The 20,279-nt window shown below is 39.2% G+C and overlaps 1 protein-coding gene across 6 annotated transcripts in view; it reads left to right on the plus strand.

Moving 5' to 3' along the window:
• Window positions 1–18,604, plus strand: part of BIRC6 (baculoviral IAP repeat containing 6) — a 169,640-nt gene extending 151,036 nt beyond the window's left edge. For all 6 annotated transcript variants that reach the window (XM_066618148.1, XM_066618166.1, XM_066618187.1 and 3 more), the window contains 9 exons: window positions 805–1,015; window positions 4,850–4,995; window positions 5,534–5,644; window positions 7,554–7,771; window positions 8,636–8,797; window positions 9,351–9,428; window positions 12,065–12,253; window positions 16,261–16,395; window positions 17,909–18,604. In XM_066618148.1, the coding sequence (XP_066474245.1) occupies window positions 805–1,015; window positions 4,850–4,995; window positions 5,534–5,644; window positions 7,554–7,771; window positions 8,636–8,797; window positions 9,351–9,428; window positions 12,065–12,253; window positions 16,261–16,395; window positions 17,909–18,088 (1,430 nt within the window). In that variant the 3' untranslated portion in view covers window positions 18,089–18,604. The remainder of the gene's footprint in view (window positions 1–804; window positions 1,016–4,849; window positions 4,996–5,533; window positions 5,645–7,553; window positions 7,772–8,635; window positions 8,798–9,350; window positions 9,429–12,064; window positions 12,254–16,260; window positions 16,396–17,908) is intronic.
• Window positions 18,605–20,279: the final 1,675 nt, after the last annotated feature.

Below are 20,279 nucleotides of genomic sequence, written 5' to 3' on the forward strand. Positions count from 1 at the left end.
ACTGTGTGTGTGCTTATTTTTCTAATTGCAGTTGCTCAAGAGGGTAGTTCCTTTGATAAAGTAGATCAGATAAAACTTGTTACTAGAATTGCCTAATAGGGCTAAAAGAGGCAAAGCATGGTTACTTGGTTAGAAGAAGGTTACTCGGACGGTTATTTTAATTTTTAAATGTAAACTACAGTAAAATCACACATTTTAATTGTGAAATATGAAAATTGATTGTGCTGCCATTCCCAATGAACAGGGGTCTAAAATAGGTAATTGTTCCAACAGTATAGAACAGGGGTGCCCAAATCCCGGCCTGGGGGCCATTTGTGGTCCTCAGGGACCCCCAATCAGGCCCAAAAGGGAACCCAAAAGGGAATCCAATGAGCCTCTGGCCCTCTGAAGGCTTGCTGAAGCACGTACTGGCCCGACACAACTGCTGTCAGCATGAGGGCGACTGTTCAACCTCTTGTGTGAGCTGCAGGCCGAGGGCTCTGTTGCATGCTTGCTGTTTTAAGTCTGTGAAGCAGTAATGGCAGTGAATGAAAGGTCAACCTTGCTTTGTGCAAGGCCTTTTATAGACCTTAAGCTATTTTAAGACCTTCATTCATTCATATGTTCCATCTCTAATATATTCATTTATGTAAATTTATTCAAATTTTAAATGAAAATTAATTATTTTCCCCCCAGCCCTTGACATAGTATCAGAGATATAATGTGGCCCTTCTACCAAAAAGTTTGGACACCCCTGGTATAGAAGAATCTGTTTTCAGTCTTGATTACATATATTTTTACCATGTTACTCTCTTTCTTTCCTAGTTTTGGATATGGCCAGACATGTCCCTTTGTACAGAGCTTTGTTAGAGCTTCTCCGTGCGATTGCTTCATGCACATCTATGGTACCACTGTTGCTGCCTCTGTCTGGGGAAAATGGTGAAGAGGAAGAAGAGCAGTTGGAGTCTCAAGCTTCCGTTGGAACCCTGTTGGCTAAAATGAAGACCTGTGTTGATACATACACTAATCGACTGAGGTATGTGCTCTCTGTATTTTAAGAAAGAATGTAATGGTTCACTATGACTTACTCTTTTACTGAGAACTTGTGTCTGGACTCTAATCCTTCATAGTTCAGCTGGGGCTCACGTGATTAAATATTATTTCATACATAATATATTCCTGTGCATAGTCCAAGACATAGGTTTATACACCAGCAGGTCTGGCCCAAAGTCTGTCATCTTTATGCAGATATTATACTGTATGAAGCACAATTCTGCTGTGATCACACTGGAGAATCAAGGCCAATATTCTTAATAATGACAATAATATACAAACAATCCAGGGTGAGAGATGGGGTTACAAGCTGTCTCATGGTAAGGTACCAAAGCATACTTTATTTTTTGCCAGTTGGAAAAATAACCAGCTGGAGAGTAAACCAAGTTAGAACAGAAACAATCAACTTTGTAAAGTTTTTATTTGAGCTTAGGAACAAAATATTCTCCTGACAACTTTATCTCCAAAACAGGAGAAATAGTGGTTGTTTTGTTTTTTAAGGAACAATTGGATAACTGTACACCCCACAAGCAACAATCTTCTCTGAAACTTTTCAGCTAGCTCTCTCTCTCGCGCTCTCTCTCTCTCTCTCTCTCTCTCTCTCTCTCTCTCTCACACACACACACACACACACACACACACACACACACACACACACACACACACACACACACACACACACAAACAACACTGTCTCTAGCCTGGGTTTCAGGAACCAGGAAGAAGCAGGTTCCACCCAAACCCAAGTTTTCCTGTGAGAGTGAACATTTTTTTGTCTTGACTTTTTTATATTCCATGAAAACAGAGGGCTTTTTAGAGGTGAGGAGATTTTAAGGTGTACAGGTGTTCATAGGATCTAAATCAGGAAGGTGTCTGTTATGGAAGAATTACTGCTCCCCTCAAACACTGAGTCAGAAGATCAGCAGAAGAAGGCATTCAACAATCCACAAGCAAAAAGGTCCTGGATGCTCCTGTTGTGAGAATGGGACACTCAGGTGCAGAAATGCAACCTGAATGTGAGTTTTACATGTTTACATTATTCAGGGATTGTAATTCTTCCTTAAACAACATTCCTTCATTATGCTAGAAGAGAAAACCATTCAAATGAGTTGTTCCATTCCTCCCAAACCTTCCACTTTTTCACTGGGAAAATTGGGGAAAGGGGGGAAAGACTTGGAAAAAAAAATGTTTTCCTGACCTTCTCATTTCTAGGTATGATCCTTGATTGCATAGCCTTTTGGGGGGGGGGACCTGATTTCATAATAGCAAAGTACCAGTACTGAGAAGTGACTAAGTAAACAAATCTAGTTTCCTCTGAACAATTGTGAGGTGATGAGAAAAATATATTTCCAGACCCAAAACATGACCAGTTGTACAAATAGGCAAGATAACAAAGTGAGTACAAAAAAGGAAGGGGAAGAGCAGGGAAAAAAATTCACCTCCAAGTTGTCACTGATAAATAAATAGGACTCCACAAGAAGAAGGCCGAGATCATATAAGTTAAGCAGGAGGCCAGTGGAATTGTAGATCATAGAGAAGACAATAAGGAAGTGTAGAATTCCTGTAGTGTAAAACTCCTGTGTCCACATTGTTTCCTATTAAATTATCCTATTGGTAGTATATAATCCAAGTATATAATACCACAACAGCACTATTGGCTCAGAATGTCAAGCTCTTGGTTCTTATAAACCTAAGTGGTAGGACTGTAAGGGTGTAGCAACATTCTGAGTGAAGCAGGAAAGAATCCCAGATCTGACTTTGGCTTTGCTAGCACCTTTTGGCTCAAATGAAAGCCTGCTTCATTTTTGGTTAGCAGCTGCAACGGAAGAAATTTCAAAGCACTGGCAAGCATTATCAGAACTTTCCTTGAAATTGTTGGTACCAGAAAAGTTGGCAAATACCCATATGAAAAAATTAACACATCATTTGCTCTGAGCAAGGATACAGAATTGAACATTCTTGCCACTGTATGGCTTTCATTTATTATGCACATAATTTATTATGCATAGTATTTATAAATGAATTTATTATTCATTTATTATGCACATATATGCTGGCAATTCTGCAAGCTCCCCATCAATGACTGAAAAGTCTTTATTGGATGATATGTTATGGCATAACTTCCACAAGCAATGATGTACATCAGTTACATTCCATCTAAGGGGTCCATGCCATTGTGCAGACCTGTTTGACATCTGCATGGTGTTGCAACTCACTGTGACTCCGCCTCCAGGCAGTCAGCAAGGTGCCATGTCATCACTGAACTTCCAGGTTGTTCACAACTCTGTGCCTTTGTGCCACAGCCGCACACCTTGTAAGGAACAGCATACGTCAGTGCTGCCTGTAACTCCTATCTCAGCTTCCGTCCCATTTCACTTAGAGTTCCTGTAGTATTGTGCTTTGTTAGTATTGTTGTTTTATATTAGCTTATTTACCTATTAAGGAAAATCTAATTTAAAAAAAAATTAGCAGGATCAAAAAATAAAAACGATATTCATAAACGTCAAAGGAAAAACTGCAACATTATTAGAGTAGGAAAATCTACCTCCCGCTTTGGCCCATTAAATGAGATGAATAAAAAGAAGAGAGCTTCATAGGCAAAAGATGGAAGAGTAATGGAGTCAGATGATGAGATCTAAATCTTTCAGAGCAAAACAGGAAAAATGTGTTGAAATAACTCATGAAGAACAATAGTCTTATTAGCAGTTGAATGACAGTTCAGTAGAGCAGAATATGGATGAGCACAAAATAAAAATCAAATTAGTCAGACACAGAGGCCTGTGTGAAAATGAATTTCTGAATACTCCTGTGAGTGCTCTTGTTAATGCAGCTCTTAGAACCTAACATCCTAAAGCGTAAGTCTAAACATTCTAGTTCTGAAAAACAAATTAGCATGTCAAAATAGCCAGCCTGAAAAAATTGAAGGATGTTTTAAAGGACAAGCATCACTTTCTTAATATGATAGGGAATTCAGGTTATGCATGCATTACCTATTACATTCTATGTGTGACTTTTCACATTTGACCAGTATATCTATTAAATGAGAACTTGAATGGAATTCTCCACAGCCCAGTCTTATGCATGTCTACTCAGAAGTAAGCCCCATGAAATCCGTGATTCCTATTCCAAGGGAAGTATATATAGTGTTGCAGGCCAATATTCTGTTGCAGAGGTTCCCAAACTGGGGTGTCGTGATGCCCTAACCAGAGAAACTATGTTGCTGCCCCCGTAAGGGACAGGGTGACAGCAGCAACATGATTGCAATGCTGGTGGGGCAAAGGGTTTTTCAACTTACCTGGGAGTTGCTATGGCTCTCCAGAGGGTCCAGAAAACTGTGACCCCCCCCGTGTGCCCGTCCAGCACCCCCACAGTGCTGCAAAATGCAAAAAACAAAATAAAAAAAATCCTGTTTCACAATTAAAATTATTTGGCAAATATTCACATTTAAACGCAAACAGACTTTTAATTTTCTTCAATAACAAATCAGTGCATAGCATTCAAATTGGGCAAAGGGCATTTTTTCAAGCAGTGCTCATCTTATATTTAGCAGAGGTAGAGTAACCGTCCCTCTTCACCATAGCGCAGTGCATTTTCTAGTGGCTGTTGCATCTGCATCTTTTTAGATTGTGAGCTCTTTTGGGACAGGGAACCATTTAGGTTTTTTATTGTGTCTGAACTTTTTGTTTAAAAGCTATATATAAGTATTCTTAATGATAATAAATGGAGGGAATTAGCACTTCAGAATGTTTCTATTTTTTTACTTCTGAATTTAAGTGAACATTTCCTTAAAACTTGAGGTAACTTCTGTATTTTGCAGGTCTAAAAAAGACAAGGCTAAAACTGGAGTGAAATCAGATACTTCAGATCAAGAACCAGAAGGATTGACACTTTTAGTGCCTGATATCCAAAGAACTGCTGAGATAGTTTATGCTGCTACGACAAGTTTGCGCCAGGCAAACCAAGGTAAAGTATGTCAATAGTATCCGTTTTTCTGCAGGCTTGCCTAGAGTGGATATATTGTAAACCTGATCTTACGGAGATTCTCATCACCCAGGTTAAGGAAGTGATTGAACCAAAGCACCTCTTTAAAATATGAGCAAATGGGTAAGACAAGTGATGGTGGTATTGAGGAAGAAAAAGAGAAGAAATAGGGGCACTTGGTAATGGTGCTTTCACTCCAAGGTCAGGTTTCCAGTTTGGACCATAGATGTCAAGCTTACTATCTGCCAGTTGGGAAAAAATGTCTTCAGTTCCTATCGAATTCTGTCTTTTGAATTGAAACTAAAAGCATACATAGGTTTGACTTTGTTGCTGTGCAGGAATGATAATCTAACATAAATTAAGGCTGCAATCCTATGTAGACTTTCCTGGGAGTAAGCCCTGTTGAACACGATGGAACTTACTTCTGAATAGACATGTGTAGGATTGCACTGTATGTTTAACTTGTTTTATCATGCGCATTCCTTTTAATATAATGTTTCATTTTCTTAAAATATAACAGAGAGAAAATTGGCTGAATACTGTAAAAAAGCTGCAGTGAAGCCGAAGCCTTTGTCTGTTTTAAGGTCTCTTGAAGAAAAATATGTGGCTGTAATGAAAAAACTTCAGTTTGGTAAGTTGAATTAAGCTATGCATTTCTATGATATAGTTCAAATCCCATCCATCCCCAAGTGCATGTCTGAGACCTTCATTACAGTGATGCTTTGTGGTTAAACCAATTCTAAGTAGAACACTTGAAAAGCTGATCAGGTATAAGTGAAACGCTCAAAATCTCTGGACAGTTAGTGAATGATTTATTAACCAGTTACTGAAAAGTTAAGTAGTACATTGTGTTAAAAGTTGTTTTCTGCAGAGTAAATCCCAAAGGGATTGTCTTCACCCATCCACAGCTTGATAGGTCTCCGCTCTACAGAAAGTAGCTCTGGAGGTTCAGGCGACCCTCCAGTTTGGGATCCTGTGAGTTGGAAAGGTCTCTGTGCTTATAAGAAGATCAACAAGGATTGCTCCCCTCCCCCCCACCACATGAATAGTAGTATCTTGTCTTCAATGGAAGTAAGGGTTAGGACACAACCCTTCATTCTTTTAATATATTCAGGGTAGCAAAGGCTGATAATAGTCTGTAATATCTCTACTAATTGCCAGGATTCATAAGAACAAAAGAACAGCCCTGCTGGATCAGGCCATAGGCCCATCTAGTCCAGCTTCCTGTATGTCACAGTAGCCCACCAAATGCCCCAGGGAGCACACCAGATAACAAGAGACCTGCATCCTGATGCCCTCCCTTGCATCTGACATAGCCCATTTCTAAAATCAGGAGGTTGCACATACACATCATGGCTTGTAACCCGTAATGGATTTTTCCTCCAGAAATTTGTCCAATCCCCTTTTAAAGGCATCTAGGCCAGATGCCATCACCACATCCTGTGGCAGGGAGTTCCACAGACCAAACACAGGTTTCCCCCTAAATATTTTCAGTGTGAAAGGGAAGCAAAAGTGGCTTCTTCTTTCTCTCTTCCTGCTTCTCTGGAATTTCTGAAGCAAAGCAAAGCAGGATATCTTTATAGATCTGTTAACTTCTTTCATTGCCTCTGCAATACAACTATTATATTATGACAAATAACCACCAACCCAAAGATATTGGAGATAATCCACAAGTGATCTATCATTCTTGTCATGCGGTCAAGCCTGTCTGTCTTCTCAGAGAAGTGGTCTCCCAAACCAAAGCCCTAGCAGTAAATTTAGAACCTTTTATTTTGTGGCAGCCATGAATGAATTCCAGAGGATTGTCAGTAGAGTGTATACTGAAGATACTTCATTTTTAAAAGGGGCAGTGTAGTTTAATCTCTTTTAGACAACCTGGGGAAATAATGGTGCTTGGAATTTTCTTCAGTTCTTTTTGCATTAAGCTTGTGCAATAACAAAACTGGCTGTCTTAGAAAACCTATGAGCAGCAAAATAAGCAAAAAACTGGGTTGAAACAAAGCTAGCACTTTTTGTAATGGTATTACTCTCCTGTCCAGTGATCTGTTTCTTCCTGCCAGTGAGAGATGATGGAATGTTTGTTCTGGAGAGTTAGCATAAGTCTTTAACCATGCATCCATAAAGTACAATGCGATTATTTTTGTTTGCTTCCTCCGGTAATTCCAAATCTCCCCTTTTATCAACATCCTAACCAGAATGCTACAACACATCAATGCCAGTGTATTCCTGAATGCTGCACAGCTAGAATAACTCTTCCCTTGGAAGTGCTACAGTGTGTTCAAGCAAGAACAGCAGAATAGTTGACCTTAGAGGAGCTTTGCCCTGTGCTGTTCTTGTTTGTTTGTTTGTTTGTTTGTTTGTTTGTTTGTTTGTTTGTTTGTTTGTTTGTTTGTTTGTTTGTTACAGTGTGGAATTTTGCTTTTGGAATGATAGGATGTTTACATACTAGCTATTTTTTTGAATGAATGTAATTACTTGATGCAATTTTAACTACATTTTCCCTCCTTACATTACAATGTGATGCTTTTTACATCTCTTAGATACTTTTGAAATGGTTTCTGAAGACGATGATGGAAAGCTGGTGTTTAAAGTAAATTACCACTACATGTCTCAGGTGAAAAATGCTAGTGATGCTAACAGCGCCGCCAGAGCTCGACGTCTTGCTCAAGAAGCTGTGACCCTTTCTACATCACTGCCTCTTTCCTCTTCATCTAGTGTCTTTGTCCGCTGTGATGAGGAGAGACTAGACATCATGAAGGTAAAAATCAAACTTGGCTTCAGAGAACAGCTGAGTTGCGCAGCTGGTATAAATCATGCTGAATAACCATGATTACCATGTACTTTGCATTTTATTCTGTTTTTGTGGGACTTGGACAGAGGCAGGGAGTAGTGCAGGGCACTAAAGTCCCATTCTTTGGTCACTGAGTGTCCTGCCCAGTGCCACCACCTTTGAGATTTCTCCAGACCTTGTCCACCCATTTTTCACATCTCTCTGTGCAGCCACAAGCCACATAAACCTTGATCAGCAACTACTGTTGACAGAAAGTATTTATGAGAAGGGGACAGAAGAGCAAATACTTCCCTCCCAAAGTCAGCCTATAGACAAGGTGTTGTGCAACAGCCCTTACCCTCCTCTATACCTCTTGCTCAGCTGACAACTAAGGAGGCTTGATTTGGTCCAGTGGCTGCTTGGTACTTGGCCTGTTGGGTACACATTTGCTTCTTACCTTTTTAGAAGAATGTTAAGATTGCATTCTGTGCCCAATTCCCATGCAAAAAGTGTGGGATACTCATTACCATGCTTATATGTAGTCATGTTCAAATTCTGGGAAGGATATGTAGGAGGAAAGGATGAAGTAGACAGCTGAAACTAGAGTTCAGTGTGAAAAGGGCAGTTCTGAGCAAAGCCATACGGTTTCTGGAGAGAGGGGCTGTAACTGCTCATGTGAAAGGAGTAGGCATGCAAGGTAGCATTGGAGACTTATAGGTTACAGAGTTGGGATGAATTTGAATACATTAACCAAGCATTTTTGGAGGAAGAATCTGACTTGCAGTGTTACTATCTGGTATATAGGGATTTAGTTTCCCAAGCTTCTCATTGTAACTTTAATTTTTTTCAAAGGTTCTAATAACTGGCCCAGCAGACACACCTTATGCAAATGGCTGCTTTGAATTTGATGTATATTTTCCACAAGACTACCCTAATTCACCTCCACTTGTAAATCTGGAAACAACTGGAGGACACAGTGTGAGATTCAATCCAAACCTTTACAATGACGGCAAGGTAAATAGTTGGGTTTTTTATCGCATTGATAAATGTGGCAAAAATGAATTTTCTGGCAAGTCAGTGACCCAATTTACTGCATAGTACAGTCCACTTGTCTTTTAAACTGTTTGTAACATGAATATTCATATGCCCCAATATGGCCTTTGTATGGAAACAAGCCTTCATGTCTGGGTGTTCTTCTGGACGCAATCTGTGCTGGCAAAAGAAAGCTCCTGTTCTACTGAAGAGGGCAATAAAGATGTTGACTTTGACATTGCAGATCACCTCGATTCAAGATGCATCCAAATCTTTTGAGATCCAAAAGGATAGTGCTTAAATTGTGCAAGGTTTGGGTGCCACCATCTTGATCTCATGAGATTTTGCAAGATCCAAAATGGCAGCAACTAGAACAAGTAGGAAGGGCCACCAGAGACATCCTGCAGTACCCCTGTGAGTGTGCCATGATGCCCTAAGGTGTAATGGCGCACGCTTTGAGAACTCCTGCCGTAAGTTGTAGAACTAGCTACGTATTGGAATATTTATTTCACTATTCAAAAACTTTATTCTTCAGGTCTGTTTAAGTATACTTAACACCTGGCATGGAAGACCAGAAGAGAAGTGGAATCCCCAGACATCAAGCTTCTTACAAGTATGTGATGGTTTTTTCTCCTTTTCATTGTACGTATGGGATGGGGTGGATGTGTATAGTACAGAAAGAAAGATTTTGTCTGCAAGAAAATTACTTCAAAGGCCACTATGCGATTTTGCTGACTATTCTGAAGTCCGTCCATCCATCCCCCAGTGCAGTTATCCAAAAGGTATTCCTAAAAGTTAATTGACTTTCCGGGGTGGCCTTGGATGTACCTGAAGGTGCTTAATTGAAGGAGTGTTTATTTGAAATCATGAGTCCTGATCTTACATGTATTTTTGACTTATTTTTGAGCAATTGCAGTACTGGACAAAATAAGCTTCTCAACAAGAGGATGAGTGTGTGTGTTTAAATGAGACATTGTAAATCTTGTCCATTTCAGGACATACCTAAATACCAAGAAGTTCAACACATCTTATAAAATGGAGGGCTTCCTGTTTTTCATACTCTATATTTTAAGTTTTAGTGTTATAAGGATGACTGATCTGTGTGCTGGAAACGTAATATCCACTAGTGACTACAGGTTGAGACTAATTATTCACGTGGGTTCTGTTCCAAGCACTCATGTGGATTTAAAAAAAACGCACTATAGCAAATCAATTTAAAAAAACAAAGTTTCTTTGCTACAGTGATGGAAAAACAGCCTTGCTGTCCCTTTGACTCAGATAAGAGTCATTAAGAAGACAATCCATCCGCACTTCACTCAGCCCCTCCCTTCACCATTGCAAAATTATCACATTTCTTTCACATGCTCAGGGGGAAGGGAGGGGTCCGGAGGAGAGAGAAGGATTGATGGATTGTTAACCTGCTGCCCTCTCTCTTTCTCATTAAGGAGGCTGTTGTTAAAGGACTGTTCAGTTTTTAAACTGATTTTAAAGGGATGCATTTTTCCCCTTCTCCAGGGATCAGCACATTCTTTCTCATTTGGAGGGGCCATTCGTGTTGAGTCAAATCCGTGTACAAAAAAATCTGTGTATAAATAGGCTGGACCTGTATTTCATAATCTATTATTCATTGCTGATATTAATATATACTAAATATCTAGCACAAAGTCACGCTCTCCTAACATTAATTTATTTTATGTAAACATCCACTTATTCAACTCAGCTGCTGCTGTTAGGAGCTATATCAATCTTAATGTGCTTATAATCATCTAATTATATTTAGCAAGCACAATCCTAGCAAATACAATATTTAAATGGATTTTCCAGAACCTTGGCAGCAAAACCTTTATGAACTAGGTGGACTCTTCCTGACTTTATTCTAATTTCTGTTAATTTTCGCCACTGATAAAGAGCTTTGCTTAGTTGTCACAGAATAATTGCTCATTGGAAATGAATGCATAGCAGGCCTTTTTTATTGTATTACTTTTTTTGAAAATGTGCAGAGTTCAGTATAGTCGTTTACTGATGCGTGTTTCATTTGGGAAATAACTCTTACAAATGGCTGTCAACTGTGATGCTATAGCCCCTTCTGAGACTGTCCTTTTAGGATGAAACAGGACAGCGTCACAGTGCCCACGGGCACTTGTTAAGAGCTTTTACCATAAATGTCAGACCCTGAAGGAATTCACAGTTGAGGCCAGACCCAGAATCTATAAGAAAGTTTATTGCTATGCTAGCTGTTTTTTCAGTTGCTTAATTTGTCAGTCACAAGAAAAACTGAAGTGATAAATATTTTTGTATTCAGTGGATTAGAGAAAGTGTATGTGGAAAACTATGTGAAAAAACACTGCTACATGTGTGGTAATTACCTCAACCAGTCAAATTTCCATTTAAGCTATCAGATAAAGTGAAAGGAGACTAAATAAGCCTGAAGGCACTGGCTTGCTCACATTTAAAAGACCCATGATTGTGGTTTCCTCTCATACTTCACCTGTGTTTGCCAGGTACAATTGTCTCTACGCATCATTATTTATCACAAACCATTACAGAAATGGTGAGGGCCTTATATTTGAGTAATTGATTTCATTTTCTCCATTCTCAACCCAAAAAGTTTTCATCTTTTCCCCCTCTTAATATTGTATTGCAAAAGACTGTCAGAAGGTGCACTTTCCAACTTCTGCCAAACATACTGTATTAATTTAAGGAGAGTCCTTGCCAACCTCTCCACTTGCCATTCTCTTCTACATAGTGACGTATGGGATTGAGGATATCATTGATGATGAGCTGCAATCATTTCTCCTCTGTCCACACCATTTTGTGACTCTTTTGTAAATGTTGTTAAGCTTCTGTAAAGACTAAGCATTTCCCTGCTGTGTGGTTCAAACACAGGAGCATTCTTGCAGTCCTGCAAAAAAAGTAAATAAAAAAGAACAAAACAGCAAGGCTGCCTTTCAAGCAATTCCTTAGCATTTGGGAACCTTCATTTTTTATTTCCTATAAAGGGCTTGTACTCTAATGCACCATTCTTGTGGTATCTGGCATCCTTTGTTTTACTTTTCAGAAGTTTCAAATGAACTGTGACCTTATGCAATCCATTATGTCTGGACAAGATATCTTCACTGGTGCTGCTGAATCAGTGCCAACACAAGCATACCACTATGACGAAAGTCAGAAGTATGTTGTATTAATTAAGCCCTAACGCTGTCGTGTACATTTCTGATTGCAAACTTTCTGAATTGCGTCTCTCCATAGGTGTTGGTGTCTGTGCAGTCCCTCATATTAGTTGCTGAGCCCTATTTCAATGAACCAGGATATGAAAGATCTAGAGGGACTCCAAGTGGCACACAGAGTTCCAGGGAATACGATGGAAATATACGGCAAGCAACAGTCAAGTGGGCTATGCTCGAACAAATCAGAAATCCCTCGCCATGTTTTAAAGAGGTTTGTGTTTTTAGCAGTAGTTTGAAATACCTGCTTCAGCCAGGGTGAACAGTGTTTATTTTTCCAGCCCAGTTCCATGCGATTAGGGCAGGAGTGCACCAAGAGGGCACATGTCCTGGTTTTTTTGCGGCATGCTGGATCAGTCAGATAAGCATCGTCTTTTTAAATATAGGACTCATGAAAAAATTCTTTTCCTTCAGAATTTAAACTGAACGTAGAGAGATGGAATAACACAAGCTAAACTGATCGTGGTTTAGTAATTCAGCAGTCAGTCAGCATAGGCTGAAGCTAAACTGTCAAGAGGCAATGAGTGGTGATATTGGATATTATCAGTTTTGAGGATGGAGGATTGTTGCTTCTGCTGAAATCCTCCATGTCATGTGCCAGTATAACATTCACTGGCTATGTAAAAATCCAGATTGTAGGAAATTCTGTGTTTCTGGAAACGCATCAGTAAGATACGTGATGAACAACCTTTGCCACATTTAATGTAGCTTACCACAATGCATCCTAATTTATGCAGTTCAAATTGTATATAAGGCAGGTGTAATTTGAGCTTGTTGCTGTCCATGAATTCTAATTCTGTGTCTTTGCAGTCCCTGTTCTAATCATTTCCATCTAAAAGGATCCTTTCTGTCTGCCCCACTCCACCTATCAGGCTCTGCTTAAAGTAGCAAAAGTTAATTTGATTTCAAAACTAAACCTTAAATCCACTTTAAGCTGTACTATCCATCCATATTGACATCATTAAAATTAGAATTTGTGTGGTGAGTGGTATTTTGTGATCAATGTCACTATCGGTCCATTTGTGTGTCAGGCATGAATTGGTCACATGTCTCTTCTTTATAATGTTAATGTGTAGTTGTTTTTCTTTTCCCTAGAAATACAAATGTCCATTAAAAAAAAATCTAAAGGTGGTAGGGGGGGAATTGAGGATAAAAAACAACCACCTCTGTTTCTACAACTAGTGGCAATTCATCGGGATTCCTTTTTATTTCAGCATTTTAATTAAGATGTCAGCTGACTATGATCTATTTTTCTCCCCAATGATATTTGATACTGCTATTAAATTGGCTAATAACATAGCCAAGCAAGAGTTCTGACACTTGTCATAAATTTTCTTTGATAATTTCATGACTCTAATCGCCTACAAAGGTGTGCATGTCAGACATTAAGGTTATTTTCCAGTAGGGAATTGGATACCTTGTCCAGCATCCAAGGCAATTGTATTGAGAGTGATTAATGCAGTACTGGTGATATTGATGTGCCTAAGAAAATTATCCTTTTTAAAACTTTGAGCTCAAGATGCAGTATCTCTGCCCACATATTTTTACTTATGAAAAGGAGACTTGCATTGAGAAAATTGACTGTTAGCTGTGGATATAACTTTTCCCAAGCATATTATGATTAGTTTAGTGTTACCCATCAGGTTACACCAACTTGAACAGTCTACATATGGAGTTACCATAGAGACCATGTTCTAAGCAGTGCCAAGCCTGTCGTTTCTTGCAGCAAGATTAGTGTTCTAGACTAGTGTTCAAAGACTGCATTGAAAGAATGTAGCTCTATAGTTAGGGGCGCTACAAGAATGCCAGTATACTTTTGCTGGAGGAGTAATTAAACTTCATGATACTCCCTTGTGATTTCCTCTCTTTGCATTTCCCTTACTGTGTTAGGTGTGACATTGCCTAAGGCATTTGTAATTTTAGGGATTGGCAATGAGAGCTGAATCATTGATTTATAAGTAGAATAATTAAAAGCCTCAACATCATGCTGAAAATGCCTTTGATCCTTAGCAGCACAGCAAGGACAAGTTAGAGCACTAGCTTCTGCTTTTTTAAGGCTCTGAGGCACTTAAGACACTAATGAAATACACAGTTGGCTCTTACGCTCCCTGTATTATCTGTCGATACCCTTTCTCCATGGAACACTGCCAGATTTGGAAGTGACCTTGGAGGCTGGCATTTGGAACAGAAGTAGACAGCGCTGTGCCCCAGATTTGTTCAGGAACAGATTCTACTGTCTCTCGCTCGTCATATGTTTGCTGTCGCTATGTGAGATTGTAAAGCATACATAGAATCTTAGGTATTCTAGTCTTTGCTGCAGTGTGGTAATGCTGCCTGCGTAGTTCTGCTTAGCATTGCAGCTCTGGCATCCTCATAATGCATGGTTGTATTATAAATCCCCTCCCCCTGTATTTGTAATGCATTTCTCTGTAAAATAATGGGTACTGTGTTAGTAGAGATTATCTTGACTGGAGTGTATATATTGGTATTGTGAAGTCACACTGCATAATAGTACAGCTAAAATTTGCTCAGCAGCCATATGACAGCATCTGCCCATCTAAGCTGCTTTCAGAAATCAAGCTCACCTGTTGGCAACATACAGAACTGGCATGCATAACACTCACACTTTAGTTGTGGTTAAAAGAAGTGCAGGGATAGCATTGGAACACATACTCTACAACTCGTTCCTGACACCAACACTTAACCTTACCATTGCTAACCTTAACCATTTTGAATGCTTACTGAGATTCACTGTTATAGTTTTGAGAACAGCTGTGTTTAGATCTTGTTTTGCATTAACTGTTGTTGGGGTCATGAAGGAATGAAAAACAGAGGAATTTGTACTGGGAGGACCTTGGGGGAGGGTTGTGCCCAGTCCTATGGCCCACGCTGAATGCAACATATGCATTGGAACATTGTGGTAAATTGACATGATGAGCATTTCTGTTTTATCCCAGATAAGGGTTATAAATGCACTGGTTAAAAATGAAAGCTTATTAGCCTGATTGATTTATCATGTAAAATACATAAAGAACATTGGAGGCAGTTTCGTGCTTTGGCTAGAATGGATTTTTAAAATGTTTTAAACTGAATGCGTTGGTCAATTGGATTTACTGCATTCCTGCGCCTAGTCTAAAGTCACATAATAATAATAATAATAATAATAATAATAATAATAATAATAATAATAATGGGACATTTTGGAATGAGACTTTAAAATGTTGCCTTATTAGGGAACTCCGCTTTATGAGCAGAAAGAAGGAGCAAATCTGTTAAGGTGCTTTAGCTAGGGTCACTATTGAAGGTGATCTTCATGGGTATGTGGGTTTTTGTTTTGCTTTGGTTTTGCTTTGGTGGAATGCCAAGATTTAATCTAAAATTCAGATTAAATCTCAATCCAATAAAATCTGTGCTGATAATCACTCCTTTGGATATTGTAGTGATGTCACTTACTTGTGATACTTGCGTTGGCAACCTTCAGTCCCAAAAGACTATGGTATCGCGTTCTGAATGGTGGTTCTGGAACAGCGTCTAGTGTGGCTGAAAAGGCCAATTTGGGAGTGACAATCCCTTCCACACCGGGAGCATGTTCCTGGTCTGTCTCCCTGGCTATGGGCCTTCCTTCTTTGCCTCTTTGCCTCAGACTGTTGGCCAAGTGTCTCTTCAAACTGGGAAAGGCCATGCTGCGCAGCCTGCCTCCAAGCAGGCCGCTCAGAGGCCAGGGTTTCCCACTTGTTGAGGTCCACTCCTAAGGCCTTCAGATCCCTCTTGCAGATGTCCTTGTATTGCAGGTGTGGTCCACCTGTAGGGCGCTTCCCTTGCACGAGTTCTCTATAATTTTTTATCAAAAAGGGAAAGTATCCAATTATTTGTTCATACCTATTTGGAGAACCAAACACTATGAAATTTGTGGACAGGTGTGGCAGAGGTGTTTCCTTCGCAAAAGAAAGACATGTGACAGAGAACTTGTGGCATTTTCCAGCATAAATTGTATGATGCAACAGAGAGCAGTAGTCCTACTTTCATTCTTGTTTTTATACCCAGCAGTGGACCTTTACTAGTCACAACCTACAGCATTTTAAAATCTTCTTTAGAACCATGCCACATGCTGTGCTTTGTTAGTATGAGGAGCACAATATGGGTGATTCAGAATGGTTTTGCGGGTAGAGAAGCTGACAGCTTTATCTCCCCTCCCCTTCACACAGCTTTTTGTTCTTATAGGTTATACATAAACACTTCTATTTGAAGAGAATTGAAATCATGGCTCAGTGTGAGGAATGGATAGCAGATATACAGCAGTACAGCAGCGATAAACGGGTAGGCAGGACAATGTCTCATCATGCTGCAGCTCTAAAGGTGGGTTTCCTGATTGCTTGTAATGTGGCCAGTACTAAGCATATGCGGTTGTCTTTAATAGATCTTGCACTTATAAAAATAGTGAAGAAGGGGCTTTTTAAAAAAAAAAAGAAACTGGATCAGAATCTACACTAAAGGTGTAAAACCTTTCTTCCCATCTCTCCTGCCTAATATTGTTGGTCCAATGCTTAGAACATACTATAGTACATGAAAGTGCATCAGTTTGGACTGTGTACTTTTAACTGTTTTTATAAGGCAACATTTGTCTACATGTAACTTTGCAGAGTCAGAATATTTTGACAAGCAGGAAGTTCAGCTGTGTCCAGCACCAGAACTAGATGTTTCAGCCAGTTTGTGGCTGCTGCCGAATGCAGTAGCTCTGAGTTTTCACCTCCTCCAGTAACTATTAGTAATAGAGAATGTATGAAGTGATGTCATTGTTTTGCGTATTTCCCTTTTCCTCACAAATGGCAGTCAGTGGAGAGGAGTAAGGGATTAGGAAACTCAAGATGTTATTTCACATGTTTTTGCCTTGCTTATACATTGGGGTGTCCAGACTTTTGGCAGGAAGGCCGCACTCTGTTGGGGGCCGGGGAAAAAAAGAATTAATTTACATTTATTATTTGGATAAATTTACATAAATGAATACATTAGAGATGGAACTTAATGAATGAATGAATTTTATTGAGCTTATTTATAATACACATGAGAACTGTAATACATTATGAGTAGAGAGTGGCAGCAGCAACTACACATCCGCCATAACATCTAGCTCTAGTATTAAGTGTAGATCTTGTTACATTTTCTCACTTGCTCCATTCATTTTACTTTAAAATGTAAAATTTCAAACTCACTGGTTCAAAATGAATTTACAGTTGCAAATGCACCCCATGTTGCCTTGTGTGAACCTGGTATATAGATCAAAGGATCAGGAGGCATCTTAGAGATTGACATAACAAAGAACCAGTTCACACATGTACTTTCATTGCTTTGACTACAGCATCAAGTGATGCATGTGTGAGTGAGCTGTTATAGATCAAACCACAGAGAATTTTCAACTTGCCTCCAACACAGTACTTCTCAGTCATTTCACACACTCAGTTGCAGGAATGAAAAATCATCTAATGTACTTAAATATGTGAACCAGCCCACAATGGAAGTGGTAATCCTGAGGCTTGATGCATCCAAGCAGAGAACTTAATAAATGGCATTTAAAAACTTGAGTCACTCCTGAGAAGACTTGTAAGACCGTAATGGTGTAATAATCTTCCAGCAGCCCATCTGCATAACAAAGTGGACCCCTTTTAGTTTGCACTATTGTTCTTGGAGTTCTATCTATCTATCCAAAGGCTTGGAGCAGTGGCTATAATTCATCAGAACCAGTAACAAAATAGGTTATATTTGTTATGCTATATATATATAATGTCTATACCAAAGAATTTTAATATAACCTATCTCAAATTACTGCCAAAGATTTTTCTTTCCTTCACTATGACTTTGTTCACATGTGCAGCGTCACACAGCTCAACTGCGGGAAGAGCTTCAGAAACTCCCCTGCCCTGAAGGCCTGGACCCAGATGCTGATGATTCAGCTGACAAATGCAGTGCCATGACAAGTGTGGAGGACACTCTGTTGCACGAGCAAGTCAAGCCAAGCAGCAGTAAAGACCTCCCCAGTGACTTCAAATTATGAGCTGCATTGACATGGACTTTATAGACACAAAAGGCTTTGAAGCACAAGCCAAATATGTCAATATTTGTATCTAAGAAGCTAATTATGTAATAGGTAATGAAATTGAAACTATACTATGCCCTTCAGGATATACAGTTTAATTCAAGATGATCTTTTATTTACCTGTACAAGAGTGTAAACTTTTTTGTGCTTTTATTTCCAATTGTGAGAACCACTGATTGGTATGTTTAAAAAGTTATGTATACAAGAATGGATAAATCACTGATATATAAGGGAAGCTACCTTAGGAAAGAATGTTTACTGAATGTTTATTATTTTTTTTTACTTGTAGAGTGAGGGCGGTTGTAACAAAGAATATATATTGGTCATTCTTACAGCTACTATTTAAAGTCTGAGAGTTTTCACTGAATTTGATAGATTTTACGTTTGGCCATATCTCCATTCTCATATTTGATTTCTAAAGAGATCCTCCTGTAAACTTCAATAAAGGTCAAATGGACACGCTCTCTCTCATGATTTACTGGTACCTTTTTTAAATAATCTGCCATAAATTCATTTTAGCTAGAGACTTGCACTTGTATGACTGAATTTATTACAGTCAACATATTTAATTTTATGCTTACTAATTCTAAAATGCGGATGAAATAAATGCACATGGTTTTACCTCAGCCAAAATGTGGACTGCTGAATTCATCTTTCTTAGCTCTCCATTAGCAGCTGGATGACTTCTGCTCGAGAACAGCAGGAGCAACATTTCTGGAATGGAAGAAATTGGGACAAGAAATTCATTCGTCCTTTGAATGCAAGGACATCCCCTTCTGGAATTTCCTAATGACCAACACCAAGTAATATATAACAGTTAAATTGTGATGCACTTGTTTTGACTATATTCTGTTTATGGGTCATGAGCAAATGGGTCAATTAATTTTTGAGAAACTAGCAGTCAAAACATTGAATGCAACAGGAATGAAGAATTCTGAAGATTTCAGAACATCTGTCAAAATTCTATTTAGCGCCCACCTTGTAAGTTACAGTTCTCCACCCCAACATGCTATTGGAGGGGGAGGAGCAGAAGAGAGTGCAGGCTAGCCAGGAACAGGCACTTTTGCAGAAAGCATACTTATTAATACATTGTATATGGAATGTGATTTGATCTAAGCCTTTAACCTGCTGCTGCAGAGCTGCACTGGGCGGTCTGCCACACCGCTAATCACGGACCATGTAAACAATGTGATAACCCCTCTTTTTTTCTGTTGATCATATTGTACAAGTGACCTTATAATAAGGTACTTCTGCATTGTGTTTGGGGGAAATCATCTGCACAGTAATATCAAAATGCAGGTTGTTGTTGCTCTGGCTGGTCCCTAGTGTGTGACATGTCCCCTTCATGTGTGACATTGTTTTAGGTTCTAATATCAGAAGTCTGAAAGGTTAGTGCATTGTTTACTTCAGTATTCAATTCTCATTATTAAGAATGCCATTACTTGAGTTCTAAACTGATGACTGGTGTACATAAGCCTGTGTGTAAAAAATTTTGAGTCACTTAAAAGGGCTTGCATCTGTCTGTATGTTAATCCGTAGCATGTCCTCATTGTGCAGAGCTGTCAGAACAGAGCCACTTCATGAGACCCTTTTTATTGGATACTATGTTGAGACTGAGCCCCAGAATAAGAATTGTCCTAAGTCTTGACTGCCATTGTGTCTGACCTCCAATGACCACTGCTGGAAGCCTCAGGAATAAAACAAGTGGAAATGGTTGCAGGACATTGCTTCATGTTATCTTTTGTTGGGACAAGCTACACTCACAGGAAGTGATTGCTGCCCTTGCAAGGACCCTGGGAATCCTTGGGCCTGGGAGAGAGTGTTGTATGTGTCGGAGGCAGGATTGTGAAAGTCCTTCAGAAATGTTGAGCATGATACCATATAGGCTTGAAAACCAGCTCATGATACCAGCTCATGTGGGTGTTTCTTGACAAAGTTGTGCTTGCTTTCAGTATTTCTTGAACAAAAGAATTAATGCTATATACATTTCTAAGGGGGAAAAATCTTTCAATAGTACTAACAATATAAGCATTGTTGCTTAATGGTGTTGTAGCAATATTGTGTCCCTTGTCAAAGATAAGCAAACTATTTTGTAGAATGTTCTGTTTTAGGTTTCAACCTCTTTTTGTGTTGTAGTCCATGTTTGGCC

Source organism: Tiliqua scincoides, chromosome 1 (assembly GCF_035046505.1).
Source record: "Tiliqua scincoides isolate rTilSci1 chromosome 1, rTilSci1.hap2, whole genome shotgun sequence".
In the NCBI taxonomy this organism is placed as follows: domain Eukaryota; kingdom Metazoa; phylum Chordata; class Lepidosauria; order Squamata; family Scincidae; genus Tiliqua; species Tiliqua scincoides.